Consider the following 21,529-nt stretch of genomic DNA (forward strand, 5'->3'; position numbering starts at 1 on the left):
TTTATAATATTGAAGTTCCCAAAGAGTGCACTGATATAGGGAAAGTCAGCACAGTCCCAGACCATCATAGGGTCGCTCTCTCATTAGAGAGATAAGACTGATGGTGATTTAACCTAAGGGTCACCACAACTCAGACACGGGGCAAGTTGAGAAGGTGGAATATTCATGGTAACCTCAGCCAGTGCAGGAACCGAACTGGTGCTGTTGCTATCACTCCGCATTACAAACTGGCTGTCCAGCCAACTGAACTACTGATATAGAGAATTAGTGAAGGCACATTTTACAAATCTACATAAGGAAGTAAAGGATGTTTGCTGGAAGAGAGAATGACAAATGAAGAATCAGGCTAAAAGTTAGTATACCCGACTCTTAGTGTTCCCAATTTTTTGGTTATTACCCAATCACCATGAATCACAAGTCTGTATAAGTCAATGCCAGGAATGCAGCCTCACAGGATTGTGACCTTGTATTGATCTCAATAATCTTACACACGAACTGGCAGTCCAAAAATAGGCATCTTGTGTACAGTATCTCATTTACATCTTAAAAGGCAATTAAAATTATTCTCAAAAAAATACACTTTATCAAAGGTTTCCATCCTGCACACATCAGGATATTTGGCAAGATTACGAATTTAAGTAGCAAAACCACTATTTCTACAACATGAGGAGAGTAGAGTATTGATTGGTTGGCATGTGGAGTCTGATGGGTTGATGCATTGCCACGGAAACCGTATACATTCATGCTAATTAACAGCTAAGTGTTAGTCATTGTTTAAATTTTAAACCGGGTGGGTGGATTCCCATAGGTAAGGGCATTGCCCTGAGAAATGAACCAAAAAAAAAGAGATGTCACCCATTTTGTTGAGTTAAAACAGATGGCACCTTATTCTGCATTACCTCACCATTCCACGGGCATCTTAGAAGTTTGAGCAACAGCTGCTATTATACAACAGCAACACGAGTAGTGTTCACCATTAACAGGTTGCTTCTGTCAAACCAAAACGGTATTCTGCTACCACTCAAATATGTAATGGCAGATTGTATCAGACAGCCTGCCCCTTCAGCTGGTCACAACGAACAAGGTACTGATCATACTCAATGACCATACTGGCAAAACACACATGTTGAAAATTAGATGGGATTCTGCAATTTGACAAGATTTGCGGGATAATCCGGTGTTTGCAAGGAATTACTGTGATAACCAATTCAGGATTGACCTAGTATGACACACTTGCACGTACAAGAAGCTATGTCCACTAGTACACAGGGCCCTGGTTCTTTTCATTCAACAAAACATATACACACACAAGGTGATGATAGGTCACATTGACTAAAGCTTGCCAGGGAGACAGATAAAGGTGGTAGACAAGGAACCGAGCTTGGAGCAGGAACTGAAAACAATAGTCTCAATGACAGCATCCATAAGTCACCTATTCACCATTGCACTCGAGAATGGTGTGGGCCATGGCCAAGTCATGCAGAAAGGGATGAGAAGAATATATTTATAAAAATCAGAGTAGGGAATTGCTGAGGGGAGGGCCTTGATAACTAAAAGGTAGGGACAGCAAAGCCAGAACAACAAAATGAGGGATGCTTGAGAGGCCAGAATGGAAGATCCTGAAGAACTTTCAAGCTGAAGAAGGTCAGAGGCATGAGGATGAATGGAGGGTTTTGAAAATAAAAGGTTGTAATTTTGAAATTGAGACATGAATGCACCAGGAGCCAATGCTAGTGAAGCAGTCTAGAGGAAGGGATTGTCAAAAAAAAAGGCTTGTAGCAAATTAGGATATAGCGAGGAAAATGTTGAATCAGCTCAAGTTTCCAGTCAGTTTGTCAGTCACCAGGGTCAATACATGGTCCTGCAAGTGCATGTTGAACCTTCTGCTCTAGATAGTACCGCTCACTAATTTGCATTTAGAATCCCTACAGTGTGGAAACAGGCCCTTCAGCCCAACAAGTCCACACTATGCCTCAGAGCATCCCACCCAGACCCATCCCTCAGGACCTACCTAATCTACACATCCTTGAACACTACGGGCAATTTAGCATGGCCAATCCACCTAGCTTGCACATCTTTTGGACTGTGGGAGGAAACTGGAGCACCCGAAGGAAACCCGTGCAGATGTAGGGAGAATGTGCAAACTCCACACAGACAGTCGCCCGCAGGTGGAATCGAACCCAGGTCCCTGGCACTGTGAGGCAGCACTGCTAACCACTGAGCCACTGTACCACCGCATTGTGTATCTAGCCAATAGCAAGGAAATTGTGATCATTACTCTTTATAAATATCCAAAAACCAAATAATATTCTGATATTACAATGAAAAGAAAATGACCTAACACTTCCGACCACGGTCAGAAATCCTATTATTTTAATATGATCGGGGACAGATATAGTCAGTTACCTTTAGCTGACATATGCACTGCAGATTCCTGGACAGGAACCTCTTGCTACCAGCTTGTCCAGCCACCTCAAATAAGCGAAAGCACTCCACATTTTATAGCATGGAGTGCAGTATTCTCAAGTTTAAATGTCCAGCAGACATTGTGAAAGGGTAAGTATAGAAGACAAATGAGGAGGCAGGATAGGAGGTGAGATTTGGATGGCCATGTGATGGGGGCAGGTGGGTGATAATGGGAGGATGCCAGTAAGAGTTATAGTGCTTAGGGCAGTTTGGGAGTCCAGGTCTAGGGAAGATGTCAGGTCCAGGACGAAATGAGGGGCATTGGTGTCAGCTCAGGTCCTGGGGCAGTGGGTCTTGGAAGGAGAAGGGGCAGGTTGTGGGGGCTGTTAGGTTGCCGATCATGGCACAGTGATGTGTGGGGTCAGGGCATGGGCGGGGAAGTGCTGTCTGGGAGCAGGGGAGGTGGTCTCACATTTCAGTCCAATTGTTGGGAGCTACAGCTTGTTTTTAAATCCTCTAAAATCTTTCAGTAACTTTGAGTCCAAAGATGACCAGGTTAGGTGAATTGGCCGTGTAAAGTGCCCGTAGTATCCAGGGATGTGCAGGCTGAGTGGACTGGCCATGAGAAATGCAAGGTTACAGGGATAGGGTAGGGAGGTGGCTCTGGGTGGGGTGTTCTTTGGAGGGTTGGCATGGACTCGACAGGCCGAATGGCCTGTTTCCACACTGTAGGGATTCTATCATGATCTAACTATTAAGCTCAGATGAGAATCAGAACCCTCCAGAATCTTCAAATCTAATGGGCTTTCTTGGAAGGTTCCAGGGCAGGGGAAGTGGCCATTGAAGTTTTGATTTTTCCAGGCAAACTCCATGCAGCTAACCATATTATGATTTCTACAGCATCCCACAGATGTCTCCAGTGCAGACTCTGACTATTAGAACACTTGGGCTACTGTCAGTTATTTCAGGAAAGAGCAACTTCTCTTTAGGATATTAAAACCAGTATTGATTTCTGCAGATTGTAATTTTCTGGCAGTCAGGGCAGAGACAAAACAACCAGATAATGAGTGCAATTTTCAAATATATGTTTTCCTTTGAAAAACGAAAATCCAATCTGCACCAGATTTTGTTAGCACTATGTGTCATTCAAATTAATCTCCTCTGCAAGTGGGCAAACATCCCGCCGTGTCAAAATTGCAACTCTGGACCCTTTGAGCTCGAACCACAGAATCCCTACAGTGGGGAGAGAGGCCAATCAGCTCTTAGAGTCTGCAGTGACCCTCCAAAGAGGAAGCCACCCCTTTGCCCCATCGCCATAACCCCACATGAGGTTTTGTGTTACCACGGCCAAATCGACCTAATATACACATCCCTGGACACTCCAAAACAGTTTTTTTTTCCAGCATGGTCAATCCACCTAACGCAGCGTATCTTTGGACTATGGGAGAAATGCAATATTAGAGTCCAGCACATTTACTGGGTTTAGATATTGTGCTTTGACATGTGGATGGGTATATGAGTAGGAAAGGTTTAGAGGGATATGGGCCAAAAGCTGGCTAATGGGACTAGATTAATTTAGGATATCTGGTCGGTGTAGACGAGTTGGACAGAGGGTCTGTTTCTGTGCTGTACAGCTCTAAGACTATGTGATAAAAGATAGTATTTTGTATCCTTTTTTGTAGATTCAGAATGGTTAATTAATGTTGATTTTCAATAGTTCCTTTTGTTTCCATTGAACTTGGGAAGAACGGGTATGGCACAACAGCAGGGCAGTACAAGCCCCAGGCTGTGTCAGCAGGATGAGTAAACACCATTACATTTACTAACGAAGTGAGTATCTACAGGGAGTGTCTGCTTACCAGCCACGAGGGATGTACTCTGAAATTACCACACTCCAGTTAGCTGCCACGTCATGTTTGCAACTGTGTTTAATGTGGAAACACTTGGCTGAATTATGCTTATGAAGTCATTTTAATCGATCTAAAATGATAGTGTTTCACAACAGCTTTGCAGAGAACACAGGTTCTAATCAACTGCTGGACTGTGAATAACACGGATACTTTTGGGACCTAATCAACCGACGTTGAAGGAAGTACAGGAAAGCAAGGAATTATTTGTTAAGAAGAAATTAATAATTGGTCCAGTAGCCAGACAAGTCAAAATGTTTTACAATGTTCTAGGATTATTGCATCCCTGATGTATGAGAGTGTTTAAATGCAAGATCCTGTGAATCTGCTGGAAAGACAGACACACCAAGTGTCTTGGACCAGACCAACATCCCCAGTATCGAGGCACTGGCCATCCTTGATAGGCTGTGACGGGCTGGACACGTTGTCTGCGTGACCCATAAGAGATTCCCCAAGCAGGTGCTCTACTCCCAGCTCCGAAACGGCAGACAAGCCCTAGGTGGGCAGAGGAAATGTTTCAGGGATACCCTCAGGGTGTCAATGCAGCATTCCCACAGACACTGGGGAATGGCTGGCCCAAGACCGTCCAAAGTGGAGGAGGAGCATCAAGCTCTGGGAAGGCATCAAGCACTTTGAGACTGGTCTTTGGGAAAAAGCAGAAGCTGGGTGAAAACAGGAAAGGTGTGTGCTGTCACACCCACGCCCTACCCACCCCGTCCCATGAGCACCACCTGCCCCAAGTGTAACAGAGCCTGCAGTAGCCATATCGGTCCATACAGCCACCTACAGACTCACCCTGAGAGTGGAACAGAGTCATCCTCATCTGCGGGGAGCCGCCAATGATGATGTTTAAATGTGTAAATTTGCAATAAAAAGCAACAGCAAACTCAGTTGCGCAGAAACAGTGAAGTACATTTTCAAACAGATTTATGGATGATGTCTTTATGACACATCATCGGGAAGTTTGTGGAATAGGTACAGCTGAATTTAGGGTTGTGTGAAAGAAAATGGGCAGCATAGAAGTAGTGGGCTGAACTTTCTCAGCCTCTGAATGACATGCACTACGATAAATCAGTTGGAAAGCTACAGTGAGATTGAAAGACAAAGGCCAATTTTCCATCCAAAGTTTGGCTAGCGATCCACAGAGAGAGGCAAGGCCCCCCTCGGATCCTTGGCCTGCAATCAAGGCCCTAAGGGTACAAGTTTTGCATTCTGAGAGCTGCTAGCCAAGGGTGCTTGCAAACTTGCAACTTAGACAACTGGGTAATTCTGACAATATTCTATTCTTTGAGCATTCATTCCATTCCACTAAAACTGTGCTCTATCCAAAGGCAGGACCTGGCTGTGTGATGAGGGCTCATCTCCAAGTTGTTTCTCTTGGCACCTTCTAACAGTTTCTGTTCATGCTCGTCTTCCACTCTCAGGGGCAGGACCCAGAGCCTGGACTCCTGGCGGCCGTGGGCCCAGAGCCTGGACTCCTGGCGGTGTCAGCAAGGTGGCGGCAGCAGAGCTTCGGTCTCCTGGGGCATCACTGTTGTTGTTTCCGCAGCAGGACTCCTTGAGGACCGAAACACCTCGCAGAAGCCCTGAAGCCATGTTTGAGACCCCAATTTTAACAGAAGATGAACTTTTATTTAAGTAATTTCTTTTTACCCTTACTGTACCTCAAAACGGCACCAGATTGTGGCGACAAAACACTTTTCACTGTATCTTCACGATATATGTGACAATAAATAAATCATTCATCAGAAGCAAGGCCTACCTCTACCTCAGTCAGAGCAGGACCTGAAGCCATGTTGTTGGCGTTACTCTGAGTCACACACTAGCCACTGAGCCAACCAACCCTGCATTAGAGGTGATAAAATGACCATTGAACAGCTCCAACATTTCCTAGTGTGCATATAAACTATGCTGACCCTTAGCCCACTGCGATACTTTCCTGCTTCTCTGGGAACCATACTCATGAATCATGGGGATGAGGGAAGGGCTTGTTTGTCAGGCATCAACAGCCAGCAAAGGAAGCTACTTATAGTAGTGGAGCATGTGGACAATATTTGAGAAAGCTGGATATTTTCACTCTACCTCTTCGCAAATGAGCAAAATTCCTCCTGCAAAATACTTTAATGAATGTGGTCTCGTCAGTTCCCCACTTATCTTCTCCTGCGGCAAACAATCCCTGCAACAAAATAAAAAGATTGAGGGGATATTAGAAATGTGAAATTTAACCACTGATACTTTATGGTGATAAAAAGTCTTAGCAGATAAACTGTTTTTCCAAGGTTTGAGGTCTCATTTGAACTATCACCATGGCTTAGTCAGTTATACTCTTATCTCTGGCTTGGTGGGTTAGTACAGCATTTAAATATTGCTAAAAAAAGGAGATTAGAAATTAAAGCTTTGCATCTTGAACTCATCAGAAGGATGCAAGAAACAGACTTGCAAATAAGAAACATCATTTTATAGATTGAGAGGAAAATGCTAATTGGTTGGACCATAAATGGGGAGGAGAGAATAGTTAACTGTCAATCTGAATCCTCAGACCAAGCAGGTTCACTCAACTTGGTTATTAATTGTACTTACTATCTGTAAAGTCACCATTGTCCTACCAGAATGTTGGGCTGCTCTCTCATTAGTGGTGGTTTAACCAACAGATCACCACAGCTCAGGCAAGAGGAGAGGTTGATAAGATAAGGCCTTCATGGTAACCCTCAGCCCATGTAGGAATTGAATCTGCTGTGTTGGCATCACTCTGCATCACAAACCAGCCATCTCGCCAATTGAGCTAACCTGATACCTGCCATAAGCACACTTTTTCTTCTTCCTTAATCTCTATTTCCTTTGGACATCCGTGGAGCTCTGGATTGGTTTAGATCACTTTTCCCTTTAGAGGGAATTGACCTTGACTGGGCCCAAAAACCACCTCTTTGAAGGTAGCCCATTGTTCAATGATTATTTTCCCAGTTACCTTTGGCCATGATTGAACTGGCCTAGTTCCATTCTTGCCTACTGAAATCAACTCTCCACTAGTTGATTCTCCCTGCTCTAGATTGACCAATTTAATTTTCCACACAGTCATCGAAAACCTTATGATAAAAGGATCACTGTCCCCCACTCTCACTTGACCTACTTGATGTCATTCCCAAGAACAAGGTTTAGCAATGCCTCCTTTCCTGTTGTACTGGACATTCATTGCTGTTGGAAATGCTCGTGAACACAATCCAGGAACACTTGTCCCTTGCTGCATGTTACACTGCACTATCCCAGTCTACATACAGGTAATTAAGGTACCCCAATATAACAATGATGTTTGCATCTCTTGAATTTATTTGCAGATTTGTTCTTCTACATCCTGCCCACTAATTGGTGATCTATAGATTATGCCAAGCAATATGACTGCACCTTTCTTATTCTTTATCTTTAGCCAAACTAATTGTCTCTGAACCCACAAATATCCTCTCTCTCCAGTACTGCAATGTTTTTGACCAAATGTATTTCCCATTCTTCTCGTCTGAAAAACTTGTAACCAGGAATATTTAACACCCAGACCTGCCCTTCCTTGAGACACGTCTCTTATCACCACAACATCATAAACTCACTTGGCTTTCAGATTGACACAAGATCCCATTATATTATTTAAAGAGATGAGTTAACTTTGTTGTCCTAGTATCATAAAGTCATTAATACCCAGAGGCGCTGTTTGGCCAGCTGTATCTGTGCTGGCTATCTAAGACAGCAATTTCTCCTTTTTTTAGATAACGATCTCATTCCCTTTTGAAGGCTTCAGCTGACTCTGCCTCAACCGCAGACTCAGGCAATGCAGTCTAGATCCTAACCCCTCTATGTCTGAAAGTTCTTCATGTCACTGTTCCTTGTTCTTGCCAATTATCTGATACCTGTGCCCTTTGGTTCTCTAACCTACCAACAATAGGAACAATTTCTTGCTTTCTAATGTGTCCAGACCTATCTGATTTTAAACACCTCAATCAAATCTGCTCAACCTTCTGTTGAGGAAAATAGAGCAAATTCTACGGAACAGAAATCTTTCATCCTCAGAATCATTCTGAGGAGGGTTTCCCAGGCATGCCAGCTGATATATGTATGATCTGCAGCCACCATCCTCTAAGTATAGGGAGAAACTGAAATCAGATATAAACAGTATTACAATCAAGTAAAAGAAACTACAAAGACATGGGGGAGGAGCTGCCCAGAAGGGAAGCCTAGCAGGGAAGATAGTGGAGCAGCAATGGCTGAAGTTTCTGGGAGAAATTCGGGAGGCACAGCAGAAATTCATCCCAAGGATAAGGCAATCATGGCTGACGAGGAAAGTCAGCAACAGCATAAAAACAAAAGAGAAAGCATACAATGTGATGAATGTTTAGGGTGGCACGGTGGCTCAGTGGTTAGCACTGCTGCCTCACAGCGCCAGGGACCTGGGTTCGATTCCAGCCTTGGGCGACTGTCTGTGTGGAGTTTGCACATTCTCCCCGTGTCTGCGTGGGTTTCCTCTGGGCGCTCCGGTTTCCTCCCACAGTCCAAAGATGTGCAGGTTAGGTGAATTGGCCATGCTAAATTGCCCATAGGGATGTGTAGATTAGGTGGGATGCTCTGAGGTTCGGTATGGACTTGTTGGGCCGAAGGGCCTATTTCCACACTGTAGGGATTCTATGATCTAAGATCGGCAGGAAGCCGTTAAAAACCAGAGGATAACTAATAAAACAATGGGGGGGGGGGGGGGGGATAAAATGACAGTAGCTAGCTAGTAATATAAAAGAGGATTGTGAGAGGTTTTTCTAAGATATACTATAAAAGAACGTAAAAGAGCCAAGACATTGGACAACTGGAAAATGAGGCTGGCGAAATAGTAATGAGGAACAAAGAAATGAATAGATACTTTGCATCAGTTTTCACAGTGGAAGATACCAGTAGCATACAAGAACTTCAGGAGAGTTAGAGGGCAGAGATACGTGCAGTGGCCATCACTAAGGAGAAGATCTGGGAAAAGCTGAAAGGTTTGAAGGTGGATAAAGCACCCGGACTACATCCTAGAGTTCTGAAGGGATTGTGGAGGCATTGGTGGTGATCTTTAAGGAATCACTGGAGTCAGGGATGGTGCCAGAGAAATGGAATACGGCCAATGTTATATCCCTGTTTAAGAAGGAGGGAGGTAGAAGATAGAAAACTGGAGGCTGGTTAGCCTGAGTTTAGAGTCCATTATTGAGGATGGAGAGATTGCGGAGCACTTGGAAGTGCATGGTAAAGTATGGCTGAGTCAGCATGGCTATGTCAAGGGAAGGTCGTGTCTGACAAATCTGTTTGAATTCTTCGAGGAGGTTACAAGCAAGTTAGACAAAGGAGAGCCAGAGGACGTGATCTATTAGGATTTACAGAAGGCTTTTATCAAGGTGCCGCACAAGAGGCTGCTAAACTAGTTAAGAGTATATGGTGTTAGGGGCATGATACTGACATGGATAGAACATCAGCTGGCTGTGGGGATAAAGGGCTCATTTTCAGGATGGCAGCCAGTGACTAGTACAGTTCCAGGGTTTGTGTTGGGATCACAACTATTTCTGTTATACATTAATCATCTGGACTTCGGAACTGGGGGAATTGTTGCAAAGTTTGCAGACGACACACAGATAGGTGGAGAGGAAGGTAGTGTGGAGGAAGCAGAGACGCTGCAGAATGATTTGAACAGGCTAGGAGAGTGGGCAAAGAAACGGCAGATGGAATACAATGCGGGAAAGTATGAGGTTATACACTTTGATAGGAAGAAGAGGCATAGACTATTTTCTAAATAGGGAAAGGCTTTGGAAATCTGAAGCAGAATGGGGCTTGAGAATGCTAGTTGAGGACTCTGACAAGGTTAATAGGCAGGTTCAATTGGTAATTAGAAACGTAAATTCAATTTTAGCATTCATTTCAAGAGGGCTAGGGTACAAGAGCAGAGACATACTGCTGAGGTTCTGGTCAGACTGCACTTGGAATGTTGAGAGTTGTTTTGGCCCCGTATCTAAGGAAGGATGTGCTGGCATTGGAGGGGGTTCAGAGGAGGTTTACAAAAATGACCCTGGGGACGAAAGGCTTGTCATATGAGGAACAGTTAAGGCCTCTGGGTTTGTACTCAATGGAGTGTAGAAGGATGTGGGAACTCTGAGTGAAACTTACAGAATACTGAGAGAGCTGGCTCAAGTGGATGTGGGGAAGATGTTTCCACTAGTAGGAGAGACTAGGACCTGAGGGCGCAGCCTGAGTGAAGGGCTGACCATTTAGAAGTGAGACGAAGAGAAATTTCTTTAGCCAGAGGGTGGTGAATCTATGGAACTCCTTGCTGCAGTGGGCTGTGGAGGTCAAGTCATTGAGAGTATTTAAGACAGAGACAAATAGGTTCTTGATTGGTAAGGGGATCCAGGGTTACAGGAGAAGGCAGGAGAATGGAGTTGAGAAACTTATCAGCTATGGGCCGAATGGTCTAATTCTGGTGGCTAGCACGAGGGGACATAGCTTTAAATTGAGGGATGATACATATAGGACAGATGTCAGAGGTAGGTTCTTTACTCAGAGAGTAGTAAGGGCGTGGAATGCCCTGCCTCCAAAAGTAGTAGACTCGCCAACTTTAAGGGCATTTAAATGGTCATTGGATAAACATATGGATGATACTGGAATAGTTTAGGTTAGATGGGCTTCAGATTGGTTTCACAGGTTGGCGCAACATCGAGGGCCAAAGGGCCTGTGCTGCGCTGTAATGTTCTATGTTCTATGTTCTATGCTCCTGTGTCTTACGGTCCACAGGGAGTGCTTGGATGAGTGTGGTAGAGGGCAATTACTTCCTGGTCTAGCGAAGCCTCTGGTAGTTAAGGAAATATAGTTTAGCTTCACTGATTACATTGGTACGATTGGCATAGTTATGGAGACTTTGAGGAGGATCCAATGTTAGTTTCACTTCTTGAGTCCTAAACTGTTCTACCCTTGGGTCCATATGATAGTCATAGTGGGGCTGGCGTTTATGGCATTCGTCAGGATTAACCCTTTCACACCTGTATACAAAAGCTCACACATTCCTTGTCTGCTTCAGTCACCCTGACCTGCACCATCACAATGACAATGTAGGCATTACACAATTGGGGTGATTCAGCATTTCAAGTTTCCCAAGTAGATTAGTTATCAAACACAGTCATACAGCACAGAAACAGACCCTTCAATCCAACTTGTTCATGCCGATCAGGTTTTCCAAACTATACTAGTTCCATTTGCCTAAGTTTGGGCCATATCCCTCTAAACCTTTCCTATTCATGTACCTGTCCAAATGTCTTTTAAATGTTGTAGCTGTACCTGCATCTACCACTTCCTCTGGCAGTTCATTCCATATATGAACCAGTATCTGTATGAAAAAGTTGACCCTCAGGTCCTTTTGAATCTTTCTCCTCTTATCATAAAAATGTGGCCCCTAGTTTTGAACTCCCCTAGCCTAGGGAAAAGACCTTTGCTATTCACCTTAAATTTGCCCCTCATGATTTTATTAAGCTCCATTAGGTCATCCCTCAAACTCGAACGCTCCCGTAACAAAGTCCCAGCTTATCCAACCTCTCCTTATAACACAAACCCTCCGCTCCTGGTAGATCCTTGTAAATGTTTTCTGCACCCTCTCCAATTTAATAATATCCTTGTTTTAGCATATAAAAAGCAAATCACAAGTAATAATGTAGTTGTGATTTAATGCCATGATAGAAGATTCTTTTAAGAATGCTTTTTGCACATATTACATTATAGTTAAGGTTAAAGGTAAAGAGGAATTAAAACAGGGACTTGTGCCCAGGTGCCCAGTGAGAGGGATCATGCGATGCCCACTGACACACTTAAGGCCTTCCACAATCAACAAGCAGCACAGGGGGCTGGAATTCATCATCAACCCCAAGAATAAGAATTCAATTTAATTTTGGAATTTGTCTTTGAAGATGTAAATTTTGTTACAGTGCCTCTTTACAGCTAGTTCTTCAGGCTAATTAGGTAATTGTTTTTTTCAAAAGATTGAAGAAGGATAATGGATTCAAAATGTTGACTATGCCTTCTCTCTACAGATGCTGCCAGACCTGCTGAGTTTCACCACAATTTCTGTTTTTATTTGTCATTAAAAAGGGAAGGCAGTTTGTACTTAGAAGACAGATCTTTAATGCTGCTTTCAGGAAATAAACCTACTTTTCAAAGGCAAACTCAGTATCTTGTGTCTTAATTCGCTCTGATTTGGATAACATACAGGTTCTCAGTTTTTAACCTAGGGATCAACCTTGTGATGAATCTTTGAATGAAGGAATCTCCTAATATTTCAAACAATGGACTCAATAGCATACCAACACATTTTTGGAATAGTTCGTTCTTGGTCTATATTTCCCTTTGCAAAAATCAAAGAGTTTGCAAGCTAACAACTGAATGAGATTGGCTCTTGGGCACCAGAAGCCTAAAATCCCAATGAACATCATGTTGCAGTTCTTCTATAGGAAGAATGTTGTGAAACTTGACAGAGTGCAGAAAAGGTTTACAAGGATGTTGGTGAGGTTAGAGGATTTGAGCTATAGGGAGAGGCTGAATAGTTTGGGACTATTTTCCCCTGGGGGGTTGAAGGTTTAAGGAGTGCCCTTATAGAGGTTTATAAAATCATGAGGGGCATGGATAGGGTGAATAACCAAGGTCTTTTTGCCAGGGTAGAGGAGTTCAAAACTAGAGGACAAGGATTTAAGGTGAGATGGGAAAGATTTAAAAGGGACCCGAGGAATAGTATTTTCATGCACGGGGTGGTGCATGTATGGAATGAGCTGTCGGAAGTGGTGGAGGCTGGTACAATTACAACATTTAAAAGGCATCGGGATGGGTATAATGAATAGGAAGGGTTCAGAGGGATATGGGCCAGATGCTGGCAAGTGGGACTAGGTCAGAGTCGAATGTCTGGTCAGTGCAGATGGGTTGGACAAAGAGTCTGTTTCTGTGCTGTATGACTATTTATATATAAAAGAAAGCTTACTTTAGCATCTTGATTTGCAAGGTCTTCATCCACATAGTAGCTTTCATCACGCTTAGCCTGAAAAAGAAAACACAAATGTTTGAGTCTAATATTGCTGCATAAAAATAATTGCAACTGTACAAGAATCTCACCAGATGGTCAAAGTCCAGTTATTAAAATCTGTTGTTACTCCAGGTTTTATCTTAAAAAAATGAATTTGTCCCCCTTCCATTTTTGTCCCTTATTGTACAAGAAGAACACAAGAAATAGGCCCAATTAGCAACCACACCCACCCCTTCCAAGCAAGCCTGCCCCATCATTCAACAAGATCATGGTTGATCTGTGTCAGGCTCAACTCATCTTTCATGCCTGCTCCTGATAAACCTCAACACTCTGATCTATCAAAAATCTAATTACATTTTTAACTACTTCCAGTGAATTAGCTTCCACAGCTGTCTGGAGTAAAGAATTCCATACATTTACCAGCCATGAGGAGAAGAACTTCCCTTGTGTTTCAGTTTTAAATGAATATCCCTTATTTTGTAACTACGTCCACTAGCTTCAGATTCTCATTAGTGGGAACATCTTCCCTGTCAAGTGTCCCCCCACCCACCATACAGAATCTTGTACGTTTCAGATTGTTGACTTGCTCGCCAAGCTGGCTTGTTTTTGTTCAGACGTTTCATCACCATGCTAGGTGACATCATCAGTACAGCCTCCGATGAAGCGATGTTATTCTACTCCACTTGGAATTTATACTGTCCGGTCCGTTATGGTCAATAGTGTCATTTCCGGTTTTGATCTGTGTGAGTTTGTATATGGGGTCCAATTCTATATGTTTGTTGATTGAAGTATGGGTGGAGAACCATGCCTCTAGGAATTCCCGTGTGTGTCTATGTTTGGCTTGGGCTACTGTGGTTACTTTGTCCCAATTAAACTGATGGCCTTCATTGTCTGAATGTACAGATATTAAGGAGAGTTTGTGGTGCTGTTTTGCTGCTAGCTGATTTTCATGTATTCTGATGGCTAATTTTCTTCCTGTCTTGTATGTTTCAATAAGATCACCCCTCATTCTTCAAAACTCAAACAAATAAAGGCCCAATCTGTTTAGCAGTTCTTGATAAGTCAACCATTCACTAGACTGATTCATGGGATGAATCTCTTTTGAACTGCTTCCAATTCCAGTATTTCTTTTCTTAAATACAGGCATCAAAAATTGTACACAATACTCTTGTGCAGTCACCCCAACTCCCAGTACAGTTACAAAACCTCTCTATTTTAAACACCAGTAATAGAAAGCTAAATTTCCATTTGCCATCTTAATTACACACTGCACCTGCATACTAACTTTTTGTGTTTCATGTACACAAATACCCAGAGTCACCTGTGCTACATATTTTTCTCTCTACCCATTTAAATAATAGTCTCACTTTTGATTCTTTCTACCCAAAGTACATAACCTCTCAGTTTCCTACATCAAACTCCATCTGCCTGCTAAGTTCTTGCCCATTCACACAACTTATCTACATCCTCTTGAACATTCCTTATGACCTCATCACAACATGCCCTCCCACCTATTTTTGATTCGTCAGTAAGTTTGGTACACTACACTCTGCTGCCCCATACAAGTTATTCATATCGTTGGTAAATAACTGAGGACTTAGGACGGAGCCTTGGATTACTCCACTAGTTACACATTTTCAGCCTGAGAAAGACTTATTAATCCCAACTTGGTCATCTGTGTATTATCCAATCCACAACGCAAGCTAATGCATCATCCCCAATACTTTTTACTTTTTACTTGGCATCTTATGGAATGCCTTCTGGAAATCCAAACACTTCTACTGGTTCCCCATTATCAACTCAAGTTGTTATATAGTCAAAGAGAGTCTTTGACTATATAACAACTTGAGTTGAGAGTGGTGGGTGTGTGGAATGCACTGCTGGCAGTGGTAGTGGAGTCATATACTTTAGAGACTTTTAAGCGACTCTTGGATAGGCGCATGGAGGATAGTGAAATGTAGGGTATGCAGGGTAGATTGATCTTAGTAGGATAATAGGTCGGCACAACATCATGGGCCGAAGGGCCCGTACTGTGCTGTACTGTTCTATGTTCTAAAGAATTCCAGCAAATTGGTTAAACACGATTTCCCTTTCAGCAAAAAAAAAGTTTGCTGATTTAAGCCTTTTTGAACGTCCTGCTATTTCTTCTGTAATAATGAACTCTATGTTAGGCTAACTAGCTTCTAGTTTCCTGCTTTTTGTCTCTCTTCCTCGTTGAGCAGGGCTATCATATTAGCACTTTCCCAATCCATTGGAACCACCCAGAATCCAGTGAGTTCTGGATATTCCAACCAATGCCTCCATTATCTCTAACTCTTTAGTTTTGGCAAATTGTCTCCCTTCATTCTTATTAGTTTGACAAATACTTTGACCCTCATGATACAGACTGTTACAAGACCTTTCCTCCCATTAGCACCTTGCTTATCTGATACTTTTGGGATGTTTATGGTGTTCTCCATTGTGAAGAGGGATCAAAGTATTGGTTTAACATTATTTCCCTGTTCATCATTAGCAAATCCCTAGTCGAGTTCTCCAATGGTCCCAAATTCACTTTAGCTATTCTTTCTTTTTATTACCCTTGTGTATCTGATTTCTTTCTCAAGTCAACAACAGAGCCTTGCTATTGCCTTAAAGGGCACAGATACAAGGCAATTTGCAAAAGAAGCAAATGTGAATGCGAGAAGACAGCTCTTTCACACAATGAGTGGTTAGGATCTGCAACACATTGCCCGAAAGTGTGGTGGAAGCAGGTTCAAGTGAGGCATTCAAGAGGGCATTAGATTTAAATGGAAACGATATTCAGGGTTATGAGGAAAAGCCAGGGGAATGGCACTGAACTGCAATGTTCATTCAGAGAGCTGGTGCAGATATGATGGGCTGAATATTCTCCTTCTACACTGTAACAATTCTGTGAAAATACGAAGTGAATTTATGATTCTAAGGAATGGAATGCCATGAATACAAATCACACCAACCTTTAGCAGGGACACCAAAAGTTCCTCAAAGTCTCCAGAATTCTCTGACTTGAGATCATCTTTTAAACTTGAAGCATTCTCTACAGGAACAAAAAGAAATGACAAATACTATTCAATCTCTCTGATAAAAGGGATTATTTTCATTGGGCAATCTGAAAATGCTGGATTTAATTCACTTCTGAAATGTATAATGCCAAGCAGGAACATCTACATATACAAAAACATAAGGTATATGTTGAAAATTCAGGCAAATTACATACTCCTTTTCCATAGGAATAGCTCACACTTGAGCTTTGACTGTGTAATCCAATGGTATGCCACTTCAACGCACCACCCTGCTCCCTGGCCAACATCTCTGTCTCTGGTTTGCTGCAGTGTTCCAGTGAAGCCCAACACAAGCTGGAGGAACAACACCTCATTTTCCGCTTGGGGACCCTACAGCCCTCCAGACTCAATATTGAGTTCAATAATTTTAGAGCCTAAACTCTCCCATGTCCCAGCCCCCCCACCCCATACACCATGCCTTGTTACCACATAGTCTGCCATTACACACCCCCTGTTGTTAGTCACTAACAGTCCCCATTAACAACTGTTCACCCTCCCAGCCTGATCGTTAGCAACTCCCTTGTCTGTCCAACTGTCTTTCTCTCTCTTTGGGCTCTATCCTATCGTTTACTCCCTAGCCCACCCACCTCCCTATTTTCTGCATATAAATTGACGTTTTCCCAGCCACCATCAGTTCTGAGGAAGGGTCACCGGACCTGAAACGTTAACTCTGTTTTCTCCTTCACAGATGCTGCCAGACCTGCTGAGCTTTTCCAGCAACTTTGTTTTTGTTACTGACTTGAACAGTCTAGTTTTAATATGATTCCACTTGATAATTTCCTCGTGTCCATGCCTGCACCTCAGTACTACAATGAACATGTAGCAAAGAAACAGGCCATTCAGCCCAACTAATCCACGCTCGAATTTATGCCGAACTGATGCCTCTCAATTTTTGCATCTAATTCTAGCAGAATAACCCTCTCCTTCCTTCCACCTCATATACTGACCTCTGCTTCTCTTAAATACGTTCATTTTAAATTTGCCTCAGACACTCCCTGCTGATCTCTGCTACCCTTAAATACGCCCTTTCTAATTTGCCTCAGACACTCAGTGGGGTAATGATTTCCATATTTTCACTACTTGCTGAGCAGGGGATTTTGCTATTGAGTTTCTTGGTGATGATTTTATAATGACAGCCTCTAGTTTTGTTCTTCCTCACAAGTGTAAACAATACCTCTGCCTAAATACCTACTGTAGTTTCTGCAGGGCTCTATTAGGTTAGCCGTCAGCTTTCTCTTTTCAAGACAGGAAAAAAGACCTGTGTTACCTAACCTTCCCTGGTCAGTATAAGCTCAGTTTTGGGGAGGATGGAGCTCAGCGTGTGACTGAAAGCTTCAAGTGAGGCACATAGTGTGCATGAAAGCAGAAGCAGAAAAATCAGTAATCACTGCCTCCAGAAAAGCATTGGATAACCCTGCAAAACTCCAGCCCTTTACTGCCATAAAAAAAAATTACTAGACAGCATTCGTCCACGTACTGTTCAAAGTCAGTGACTCCAAGAAGTCCAAGGATGATAGCTTATGAAAACCTATGAATCAACTGATAAAAAAAATGTTGATGTGTTAATTATGTTGTAGTTAAATAACAGGAGATGGAGGGCATTGATTGATTAAGGGGTTACAATTAGTTCCTTTTTCTGCAAAACTGAACACTTTACATGTAGGGAGAATGGCAGTCGTCAAGAATTAAATCTGAGAAAATTTGAGCGTGAAGTTTTCTTAAGACCTTCCGGGATAAACTTTAATATTCAGGGTTTAGTATGAAGAGGGGATTGGCCAAGGTGTCTAGGTAAGGTAGGAGAGCTGATAAGAGAATGCCTCTCCAACAAAGTGTCCAAACTATTGAAGGTCCATATTTAAGGTTAATTGGGGTTGATAACATTTCACAATCTGACTATTCAGTAGTGGATGAGCTACCATGTACCTCATATATGCGTGTATCTGGTAGTTATGAAGAACAAAATATGGTAGATCAACGGCTAGGTGGCAACAGGCAGAATTATATTGACATACAAGACAGGACTATTATATCTAGAGGATAACTGCTTTGAGGGCGGACTCGGATCACATGCATATTAAAAGGATCAGTGAATGGAAGGATGTAACTGTTGCAGAAACAGTGGGCAGTGCTATTGGCAAGCTGAAATATTTGCTAAACATACAAGATGATGGACAAGCAGATCCATAGGCTGGAAGAACTCAGGGGAAGAAAAACATGGAAAACAAGAAAATCTAGTGCAGGATCTTAGATTAGATCTGGGAGTGCCTCTTAGGCTGGAAAACATCCACACAGAAGTGAAAGAATCACTTGATCATCAAAAAGAGAGACCGTCTAGTCATAGTAGCAATAATCCAGAGACAGGCAGAGGGCTAAATAGAGTCCACCGCTGGGCAAGATTATGCAACAAAACAATTGAGAAACAGTACCAGAAATAGAAGTCCTTTTAACAGGATGTTTTGGCAGCTGTGCAAAAATTTAAGTTCAGTTAATAAGAGAAGTAAAATAATAAAAAATGTTGGATAGTTGAAAGTAATTTGATGTCTACTCAAAGTGCCAGAAAGAGGACAGCCAGTATTATCAGAGATGGACGTATATGGAAAAAAAAATCTCCTAATTGGAACTTAAGACCAAGTAAGACGCATGTTTCAAGGTTTAAAAGAGTGACTTAGAAATCAAAATGTTGGAGTGGACTCCCTCACAGTGGGAGGAGCAATCTTCAAGGTTTTCTTATCTCTGTTGGTCACATGTTCTTGGGAATGAGGTCAATCAATCAACTAAAAATATTATTGCAAGGGAAAAAAGAAATCAGAAAGAAGTGTTTTTTTTTGAAACAACTTAACCAATTCTATAGAATTTCAGCACTTTATAAACAAGATTCAAGAGGAATTTAGGATTGGAAGTCCTTTAAATATATTGGCCTAGACATGGAGGTTGCTCCTGACCTAAATCTTCTTTAAGACAGAAAACATTACTTGCACTTCAAATATTGTGCTAGGCCTTGACAAATAGACGATGTCACATTTAGAGATAAAACAGTTGAACTGGCTATGAACTTAGACAAGTTCAGATGCTAGTTCTGATGTATTGGAACTAATTACTATACTGGAACACGCAACAGTCAAGGATGCCATAGAACAAATAATGTATTTTTAAAATTAAACAACTCTTTACTCACGTTCACAGACCTTTGGGTGCTAAAGGACATGAAATTGAACATTAATGGGCTGAGGAGTACAGGATGGAATTTAGTTTGGATAAATGTGAGGTATTGCATTTTTGTAATACAAACAAGGACAGGACTTACACAATTAATGATAGGGCCCTGGGAGTGACCTAAGGGTTCAGGTACATAGTTCTTTGAAGTTTGCATGACATATGGACAGGGTGGTTAAGAAAGCATTTAGCACACTTGCCATCATTGCTCAGACCTTTGGGTAAAGGAAATGTGATGTTGGAGGTTATACAGGACATTGGTGAGACCTCTTCAAGTACTGTGTGCAAGTCTGGTCACCCTGTTTTGAAAAAGTTATTATTAAACTGGAGAGGGTTCAGAAAAGATTTACCAGGAGGTTGCAGAGAATGGAGGGTTTGAGATATAAAAATAGACTGGAAAGGCATTTTTTTACCACTGGAGTGTAGGAGGTGGAGGGGTGTCTTTATTGTGGTTTATAACTTCATGAGAGGCATAGATAAAAGGTGAATGACAAGGCTCATTTTCCTAGGATGGGGGTGTTCAAAACTAGGGTTTATATTTATCAGGTGTGAGGACGCAGATCTAAAAAGGACATATTTGAGCAAGTTTTTTTTTAAAACACAGAGTGGTTCGTATGTGGAGTGAACTGCCAGAGAAAGTGGTGAATGCAGGTACAGTTACAACGTTTAAAAGACATTTGGATAAGTACATGAATAGGAAAGGCTTGAAGAGATATGGGCCAGGTGCAGGCAGGTGGGACTAATTTAGCTTGTGAACACGGTTAGCGTGGACTGGTTGGATTGAAGGGTCTGTTTCCGTGCTGTATGACTGTATGAAATTAGTCACTTTTTATAACAGTTAACTTGTTAATCGCCAAGATAGAGGTTTGAGTGGAGCTGATTTTTATAATATTGTTGGTGAGTGAAAATAGTAAATGCTTTTTCTTGGCCTGGGAAGCTCTGAAAAAAATAAAAGAATTAAAAAGTTGCTGTTTGTTAAAATGGAGAAGCTCACATTAGTTAACACAAATGAAAGAATTGATATTTAAAAAGTATATCACCAATGGAAGTACATGAGGTCAGATTACACTTGACCTTCATCCAGGTATATTGCATTTTAGCGCAGGCTCGAAGGGCCAATGGCCTGCTCCTGCACCTATTTTCTACGTTGCTATCTTTCTAGGCATAACATTTTGCTGAACCTGATAAAATCATTTTCAACAAGTGGGAAAGTCTTAAAATATTATCAATACCAACGGAGAGACCCTGTAAAAATAAAAAAATTTAATATGAAAAACAAGCTACATATGTCGACAATTTGCAAATAACTCAATAACTTTCAGAATTGTCAAACATAAAAAAGTTAAACTTTTCATATTTTGCACTTGTCTGCACAGTTTGCAAGTATTACCAATACATAGTAACTCATGCAAACTGTTCTGACAAATGTATAACAAAGTGCATCATCTTTCAGCAATAATCAAGTTAGGCACTCCCACATCTTAACTTCTGAAATATACAAGCCAAGTACTAACTTTGACTATTTTTGCCATGGTTTTAATTTTGTACCAAGTACTTCCTGGGTTCAAGGATTAAAGGACAGCTGATTTGTTTTATATAGATTCAATATCAACATCAAAATTCTTCCAAGAGAAAATACAGAAATTAGGAAGCAGTCATACATTCCTTATTTGGATTCTAGATCATTTTCTAAAAATATGGAAGTGCCTCCCTGTTCCTTTTGATCACATCCTGAATTTTTACACTGCCTTTTGTATTTCTTTCAAAAATGTACACAGCAACAGTAAAAGAACATTTCCTGACAGCTTTCTCTAAACTTGATATTGTGTGCCATAGTTAATGTTAGCAGAAACTTCACATAGTAAGAG

The 21,529-nt window shown here is 41.8% G+C and overlaps 1 protein-coding gene across 1 annotated transcript in view; it reads right to left on the reverse strand.

Moving 5' to 3' along the window:
• LOC109922048 (annexin A4-like) overlaps positions 1-21,529 on the reverse strand; it is a 57,281-nt gene that overhangs the window by 14,032 nt on the left and 21,720 nt on the right. Inside the window, exons 6-8 of the mRNA XM_020522072.2 lie at positions 16,344-16,423; positions 13,327-13,383; positions 6,396-6,489 (exon numbers count right to left, since the gene is read on the reverse strand). Of these exons, the coding sequence (XP_020377661.1) occupies positions 6,396-6,489; positions 13,327-13,383; positions 16,344-16,423 (231 nt within the window). The remainder of the gene's footprint in view (positions 1-6,395; positions 6,490-13,326; positions 13,384-16,343; positions 16,424-21,529) is intronic.

Source organism: Rhincodon typus, chromosome 34 (assembly GCF_021869965.1).
Source record: "Rhincodon typus isolate 14 chromosome 34, sRhiTyp1.1, whole genome shotgun sequence".
Taxonomy (NCBI): Eukaryota; Metazoa; Chordata; class Chondrichthyes; order Orectolobiformes; family Rhincodontidae; genus Rhincodon; species Rhincodon typus.